Here is an 8,899-nt window from a genome sequence, read left to right on the forward strand (position 1 = left end):
CTACCTTGAACTTCCTTGGTCTAAAGGAGCGCAAGGGAGTCGCAGGGAGTTTCGCCTTAAAGGAGTTGTCCTCGTGTCACACGGCTTGCAACGAGCTTCTCAGAACAGCCAACAGGGGGCCATTAGGCGCTGTTTATTTTGCACAAAGATATAAAAAATGATGTCCAAAACAAACTGAAATATTTTTTAAACTACTATTTTCCTCGCAAAATGCAATTAGCTTTAGTCATATCAATATAAAAGAACACACATTTGCTGAAAAAAACGACCATGCTCTAAACATAGCCATTTTTTCCGCTCTGCTGGACACCATGCGCGGCGTTGTGCAATACGTGCTACCGCCGTAATTGACTGCGTACTGCGTTCGTAATTTTCTGTTTCTGTTCTAGTCGTTCTCCGTAGTCGTTTAGGTCTAGTGATAACCATATCGTGCTATGTTCTGCCCCACCGTATTTGCGTTTTGAACAGTTTGCGCGTGTTTGGTGCCCCAACCGCCCCAACATGAGTGACGAGACTGAACACGTGAGGAAGAAGTGCGAGATCGCCTTCGCTATGGCAGTGATTTCGTCGATGGAAATCGAGGTTCAAGCAGCTGCGGATAGGGTACGTTCGATTAGACAACAGCTCTTGATCTGCCACGACACGCTCATTGCAGTGTTTTCATCCCCACGCCGTGCACGGAGGCAAGTTTGGGCTTACCATCGCGATGGACGATGGTTTGAAAATACACTGCCCAACTTGGGAGAACAGAGTTTCAAACAATCGTTTCGGGTGTCGGAGACGACTTTCAAGTATATAGTGGATTCCTGCCGCCCCCTAATGGAGCGACAAGCGACGAACATGCGGGAGGCCGTCTCAATTGAGAAGCGTGTCGCCGTGGGCCTGTATAAACTTTGTTCATCCGCTGAAGACAGAACAATCGCGCATTTGTTTGACTTAGGAAGATCAACTGTGAACACTATATACAGGGAATTCTGTGAGACTGTTGTGGAAGTGCTAGAAGAACAGTGGGTGAAAATGATGTCTGCTGGTGACATCGCGGACCATATCCGTGAATTCCAAGCCGTCTGTCGGTTCCCGCAAGCAGTGGGCGCACTGGACGGCTGCCATCTTCCAGTTTCCCCACCGAAAAATCATGCCAGTGATTATTATAACTATAAGGGCTGGTAAGTATGTAAATAATGAGGAGAGTGTTAATGCTCGCTAATATATGTTGCATGAAGTATTTGCCCCTACACGTATCGAATATGCACTCACAAGATGTATTGTGCACTACCGCAGTGGTATTCTGATTTTAAAGAACATTTGCCGTATAGTCATGCTTGGCTATAAAATATATGTATGCACATCTAAAGCAAAAGTGTATTTGATAAGGTTATGAATTTAAATCTGTGTTGTCATACATCATATTTAAACAGTGTTGCTATGGCAAACCACCACAAGTGCAGCTGATTACCTTGGTACGTGATGTGAATAATTGCATTTTAACTTTCTGGTTTGTCACTTTGTGCAAGTCTGGGCGTTGTCACAGAAGCACATTTGATGAGCATGCATTCGTCAAATCATATCTGCCATTTGTCATGATGGCTCTGCCTGTGGTGGACCTGTTTGCAGCCATCACAGTGGACCACGCACAGTAATTGGTTACGCACTTACTGAACTATTTATGGAATATTTGTTGCTGTTTACTACTCATGCCTGCCCTGCAACAAATCAAGAAATGCCGGGCATATTTCATGATCCTCATCACAAATTTGTTTGCACAGGCTTGTATGAAATGTTTAAGCTTCTGTAGAACAGATTTTCATAGAGACAGTGGCCTTTAATATGAGGAAAGCATCACAGTTATATGAGACAGCCCGAAATTATAGCTGAAAATAACAAATAAGATATGAGCCTGTCATCAAAACTCTCAAATGACAAGGCTTTGTATTGTTTGAATGTGCTTACTGCCTTTATAAAGTCGTCGTGCTTGTATGTTTGACAACTGACTGTGAGGTCAATTTTATGCCCACCCTAGCTGATCAGATTCTATCAAGCACCGCAATACAACATTTCATTGCTACATAGGGCAGTGAGAGCGGCCTGCTTCGAGTAGTGTGAGAGAGGTCGACTTACAGCGCGAAGATCAGCCGCATGGCAAACCGTAAGCAGCAGCTTGAAGACGAAGCTACACTCCCATCCCTTCCTAAATAAAGGCTTCTTTCATTCATTCATTTCCAGGTACAGCGTCATCCTCCTTGCTGTAGTAGATCACAAGTACCGGTTTCGGTACGTCAACGTCGGCTCCCCGGGTAGATGCCACGACTCCCATGTGCTCCAGAGCTCAACATTGCCAAGAATAATTGAAGGACCATCATTTATGCGCCCAAGCCTCACTGTTGGAGGAACTGACGTGCCGCCGCTGATCTTGTGTGACCAGGCATTCCCCCTAACACCTAACCTGATGAAACCATTTCCTCGTGGAAACACCGAAGCAGAGCTAACATTTAATTACCAGCTTTCCAAATCTAGAAGGATAGTTGAAAATGCCTTCGGAAGACTGAAAGCACGCTTCAGATACGTGATGAAGCGGATGGAGTGCAAGGTAAAGAATGTGCCAGTTCTTGTGCGTGCATGTTGTGTGCTCAACAACATTTGTGAACATTTCAACGACCCAATATTACCACAGTGGATGAACGAAGCTCAGCAGCTTGACTTGGTGAATCCGCAACCAACGCGTTCTACGGACATGGAAGTTGCAAGTGGAAAAGAGGTGCGAGCTGCTCTTGTTCGGTATTTCGAGCAAGCTCGAGTGCACTAAATAAAGCCAATACTTCACAGTGAAAGCAGACACTCATTGTTTATTCAAAAATTCTCCCAGCAGGTCCACTAGCTTTTCTTGTGCTTTGACTTGCCTCTCTCTGAGCGTGCACTCATGCCTTGAGGCTTCATCAAGCGCTAAGATGAGCCGTCGCTGATTTTCAAGGAGTGAATCCTGGAACTTTTCTTGTGGGGAGACCCTTTTTCTTTTCCTTGAATAGCTTTCCTGGGCAGTACCACTTCTGTTTTGTTCTGACTGTGGGGAAGCTGCCACAGGTGATGACATGTCTTCGGGATCCATGTTTTCCTGATCCGTGAAGGGCTGTTGTGAAAAGCTGGCCAGATCATCGTGTGATGGTGATGGCGGGCTAGTTGTCTCCATGTTCAAAATAATCTAAAAAAGGATATATATATATATATATATATATATATATATATATATATATATTAAAAAAACGCGTGCTATACTGCTACAATTTTTTTTGTTCTGCCTAATGATGCTGCGAAAGCAGAAAGAAAATGCGTCCCACCTGTTCAACCGTCTCATCCGGAAACCGCACACTTTCTTGAACAAGTGAGCGGTCATTTACTTGCAGACTGCCTAAAATTCTGTGGAGTTCTCTAAAGAACACCTACGTTGTTGCTCCCGCGCCCGTTGTGTTACCACGTGCCTCTTTCCTGAAAACAAGGATTCACATTGAATTCACAGCACGAGGTAAATTAGTTCCCACTACAACATTATGACAAATCACTCGTGCTTCATATCAGTCAACATACTTCGCTCATATGTGCATACGATCGCCACTGTCGATCATCATGGTGACAAACTGAACACTGGATGCTAGTAGACGAATGTTAAACGCACATTTTGCTATTATCAGGTACGGAAAATAACAGCACACCATCTGTTTATCATTTTCAACTCTCGGGATCTGAAAACAACAGACCATTTGTTTTTTGCCTTCACCATTGTCAACTCCCTTCTCTGAATGGTATGCGTGCATGGGCAAGAAAAAGAAAAAAATGCTTACCTGTACTTTTGGGTCAAGTTGTCAATTTTCGCTTGAACCTGCTTCCGCGTCCTAACATGCTGTTTGCAGAGAGCGCGTGAACGATTGCGTCATACACTTTGGCATTGTGCTTTTCGCCCCTGAGTAAGTCCAAATTGTCTTCCCATAGCCGTATCAGTTCCCACGTCTCCGCTTCATTCCAAGTCGTTCTTGGCTGGAGCGCAGGCTGACGCTTCGCTACTGAAGGCTGCGAGGGTGGTACATGTGCGTCGTCCATCGAAGTGCTGCGCGGCTGCTGCTACGTGAGATGCTCGAGCGCGCCAGTGTCAGACCAAAACCAAAACGACGCGTCAAGCACAGAGAAGAGAAGTCATGCAAGCGCCGTCAAGCGCCTAGTTGGAGATTATGGTGCAGTCGCGACAATTAAACGCAACTAACCGAGTTAGAATACAATTTTATGCAATAAAAACTAATATATTTAGGAGTAAAAATTACATTATTGAAGAAATATGTTATTTAATGACTCGGAAGCAAAGCACATTGGAAACGAGAGTACTCCCTTCGCCCATCAATGGAGATCGTCGATCTCCTTTGCTTCAAAACTCCATTTAACTTCCTTCCATAATGGACTGCCGTGTGACACGGCACGTATCTCCCTCGAGGTAATGGCTACCTTGGTTGAAGGGAGTTGAAAGGAGTTCAGCCATGTCCGTGTGACAGAGGTATGAGTCCACCGTAGACCAGTCTTTGCAGAGAAGTATATTGAATGCGTCATCAGCTATACCCTTAAGTATATGGCCCACTTTATCGTCTTCAGTCATGGAGGTATTCACCTTTCGACACAATGCGAGAACGTCCTGTATGTAGGCCAGGTATGACTCGGTTGGCGATTGAGCCCGAGTAGCCAGGTCTTTTTTGGCTGCCAGAGCTCGCCCAATTGGTTTGCCGAATAAATCCTGCAGTTTTTGTTTGCAGATGTCCCCCGTAGGCATCTCCTGTTCGTGATTGGTAAACCAGGTCTTCGCCGTTCCCGCCAGATAGAAGATGATGTTTGCAAGCATTATGCTAGCATCCCAGCGGTTATTCTTGCTGCACCTTTCATATTCGTCGAGCAAATCTTCAACGTCCTTGTTGTCTTCGCCGTTAAAGATAGGCGGATGACGGATTTCGGTTAAAACCATGGGGGCAGCTGGGGTTTCCGTAGCGGGTGATGCGTCCTGGGATGCCGTGCTTACTGTGGTAGTCGGTGGGGTGGGCTCAGGGAGATGACGTCCACTGCGCAAATCCAGGTTTCTGGCGTGAAAGTACGAGGAGCTGTGGCAAGGGGAATCGAAAGTACCTCCACCAAGGTGTTACGGGGTAGTTCAGCTTGTAGCAGAGGGCGGACACCGAAGACAAGGCTTTCAAGCAGACGTTCTCTGTAGGCACCAGCCGACGCTGTTGAACGTCGTCTTCTCTCAAAAACTCACGAGAGTCTTCTTCTTTCCTTATGCGTATGCGTTCTTCTTCTTTCCTTATGCGTTGCACCGCCTAATGTGACAATATTTTAGAGGAAACCCTCAAGGCAGTGTGGAGGTTTGAAATGAGAGTAATTATTACGTTCACCCGCGCAGCCGCACGAGACAAAAGTAAGCTCACAGATTTCGTAGTTAAAGAAAAAATTAGTCTTTAGGTGTGAATCGTGAATGATATGTAGGTTTTGAGTTGTAAGATGATGCCAGAACTACTAGGGCTTTGCAGTGGTGCGTGACTTAGCTATCTATTTAATTCCCCCTTTTTTGTAGATGTGACCTGCCCACGTAGCGGATTGGTGCCGAAATAATGCCAGGTCATGGAAAGAACAGGTAGGCTGAAAATTCAATGATATTACTTTTGCATAATATTGTCACGTAGTGGTGACAAGGCCGTACACGCCAAAAAAGGACACAGGCGTGATGGTACTGAAATAACTCTTTATTGGGGCTGACTTGCGCCCTTAAAATAACTAAGCAACTCGGCGGCGGCGATAGCAACAAACGCGCTCGTCGGTCATCGGACAAAGAATGCTCGTCACACTCGGCAACGCTCAATTTAAAGGCTGCACAGAACAATCTAGATAACGTCGCAAACAGCTACCAGCACGGGCTGGAACATTGTGGAAAGACACCCGAGTGGCCGGAACCTTCGAGATAGATGTCAGTGCATCTTGCGCTACAACAAAAGTGATAAAGGTGTGACTCGCGACATCGAGCATTAACAAACAAAGATTACAGAACTGATACGCGGTCCAGAATCAGAGTGATAAGCCTGTATGCCGGCGGCTGTTAAAAAACAACAAATACTGTTTTGAAGGTTTCGCGGCATTACTCCCCCCTTAAAAAAACATCGCCTCGATGTTCCAAAACAAAGAAACTTAAACACTGCAAAGTTTAAACACCACAGATTCTTTAACGCGCGTAATATGGCTTCAGTCGTACATGTACAATATCTGGGCGTGCGCGTCGCCGTCGTGATGCTGACGTTCCGTCGGGAATGACTTCATAGTCCAGTGGTCCGTCGTGGCGAAGGATTTTGTATGGCCCAAAGTATCGACGCAACTTTTCACTCAATCCGCAACGGTGAATTGGTGTCCAAACCCACACTTGGTCTCCTGGATTGTACTCTGTGTGACGTCGTCGTAAATTGTATCGTCGGCTGTCGGTGCGCTGTTGGTCTTTAATACGCAGCCGTGCGAGTCGTCGGGCTTCCTCTGCACGCTGCAGGTAGGCGGCGACGTCAAGGTTGTCTTCGCTGGTTACGTGCGGCAGCATTGCGTCGAGCGTCGTCGTGGGCTCCCTGCCGTACACAAGCTTAAACGGGGTCGCTCTGGTCATCTCCTGGACTGCCATGTTATACGCGAAGATCACGTACAGCAAGATGGCGTCCCAGGTCTTGTGTTCAGCGTCGACATACATAGCGATCATGTCCGCGATCGTTTTGTTCAGGCGCTCCGTAAGGCCATTGGTCTGGGGATGGTACACAGTTGTTCGTCGATGGCTTGTGTGACTGTATTCCAGGATGGCTTGCGTCAAAGCTGCCGTAAACGCCGTTCCCCTGTTCGTGATGAGCACTTCTGGGGCGCCGTGTCGCAAGAGAATTTGTTCGACAAAAAATTTGGCGACTTCTGCCGCGGTACCATTTGGTAGTGCTCTTGCTTCGGCGTAACGGGTAAGGTAGTCAGTGGCCACGATGATACACTTGTTACCCGTAGACGAAGATGGAAAGGAGCCGAGGATATCCATCCCAATTTGTTCAAAGGGCAGGATTGAGGGCGGAATTGGGTTTAGTAGTCCTGCTGATCTGATCGGCGGCGTCTTGCGTCGTTGGCACTCACGACACGTCTTCACGTAGTGGGCAACTTCGGCAGGCAGTCGCGGCCAGTAATACTTCTCCTGGATTCGACACAACGTGCGCGCAAGTTGCGTCGCAGCAGGCCCCGAGTGTGGCCTGCTGTGGGCTCATTGTGCAACCCCTGGAGAATTTCTTGCCGGTTTTAGGCACTACGAGAAGCTGCGCGGTCTTGTTGGGTGCGAAGTTCTTCTTCACGAGGAGGCCGTTGCTTAACGTGAAGGATGATAAATGTCGCCTGAACACACCAGGAGGGGAAGCGGTCTTTCCTTCCAAGTAATCGGCTAGCGCTTTCAGCTCAGGGTCTGACCGCTGTTGTTCTGCGAAACTGATGGCGCTTACCGGTGCCAAAAAGGCGTCGTCGTCATCGTCCTTCGGGGGAGCATCGACGGGAGCGCGGGATAAGCAGTCTGCGTCGGAATGCTTCCGGCCCGACTTATAGACTACAGTCATGTCAAATTCTTGAAGTCGTAGGCTCCATCTGGCAAGGCGGCAGGAAGGATCTTTCAAATTAGCCAGCCAGCAGAGCGCGTGATGGTCGCTTACCACCTTGAATGGTCGGCCGTATAGGTATGGACTAAACTTAGAAGTGGCCCAGATGATTGCAAGGCACTCCTTGTCGGTCGTCGAGTAATTGACTTCGGCTTTTGTGAGGGACCTGCTAGAGTAGGCGATTACTTTCTCCTGTCCGGCACTCTTCTGGACGAGAACGGCTCCTAGGCCCACACTGCTCGCGTCGGAATGAATTTCGGTCTCGGCGTTTTCATCAAAGTGGCCAAGTACAGGACGGCATTACAGGCGGCGCTTAAATTCGTCGAAGGCTTCTCCTTGCGGCGCTTCCCATTTAAAAGGTATGTCAGCCTTTGTAAGCTGCGTCAACGGTTCGGCGATCCGCGAAAAGTTTCTGACAAATCGCCGATAATAAGCGCACAGCCCACGGAATCGGCGCACAGCTTTCTTGTCGGCAGGCGGTGGGAATTGTGCGATTGCAGCTGTTTTCTCCGGGTCTGGGCGAATACCGTCCTTGCTAACGATGTGACCTAGGAACCGGAGTTCTTCGTAGGCGAAGTGCCACTCCTCTGCTTTTAGCGTTAGTCCCGATGACTTGATGGCTTCCAGCACTGTCTGCAGTCGTTTTAGGTGGTCTTCAAAGTTTGACAAGAAGACAACAACGTCGTCCAAGTATACCAAACAAATTTGCCACTTCAAGCCTGCCAGGACTGCGTCCATTACTCGTTGAAACGTGGCTGGTGAGGAGCAGAGGCCAAATGGCATCACCTTGAACTCATACAGGCCGTCCGGTGTGATGAATGCGGTCTTCTCGCGATCTCTTTCGTCAACCTCAATTTGCCAATATCCGCTCTTCAGGTCCATCGATGAGAAGTACCTTGCATTGCAGAGCCGGTAGGGAGTGTCGTCGATGCGGGGAAGCGGGTAGACATCCTTCTTCGTTATGCTATTCAAGCGGCGGTAATCAACGCAGAAGCGAAGTGTGCCGTCTTTCTTCTTCACCAAAACGACTGGTGCCGCCCAGGGGCTGTTCGATGGCTGGATTACGTCATGACGCAGCATTTCCTCAACTTGATCGCGAATGGCCTGGCGTTCTCGCGGCGATACACGATAAGGGGTTTGACGCAGAGGTCGGGCATGTTCGTCCGTTATGCGGTGCTTGGCCAGTGGTGTTTGTCGTACCTTCGATGATGACGAGAAGCACTCCCTGT

At 48.0% G+C, this 8,899-nt stretch overlaps 1 protein-coding gene across 1 annotated transcript; it reads left to right on the forward strand.

Annotated features, from left to right (window-relative positions):
* Positions 1-331: 331 nt before the first annotated feature.
* On the forward strand, positions 332-2,803 carry LOC146182834 (uncharacterized). The gene is made up of 2 exons (XM_084608284.1): positions 332-1,166; positions 2,224-2,803. Exons 1-2 carry the CDS (start codon positions 502-504, stop codon positions 2,801-2,803), a joined length of 1,245 nt encoding a protein of 414 aa, XP_084464410.1. The 5' UTR covers positions 332-501.
* Positions 2,804-8,899: the final 6,096 nt, after the last annotated feature.

The sequence above is a fragment of the Amblyomma maculatum genome, chromosome 7 (genome assembly GCF_055883805.1).
Source record: "Amblyomma maculatum isolate TAMU_Amacu chromosome 7, ASM5588380v1, whole genome shotgun sequence".
Taxonomy (NCBI): domain Eukaryota; kingdom Metazoa; phylum Arthropoda; class Arachnida; order Ixodida; family Ixodidae; genus Amblyomma; species Amblyomma maculatum.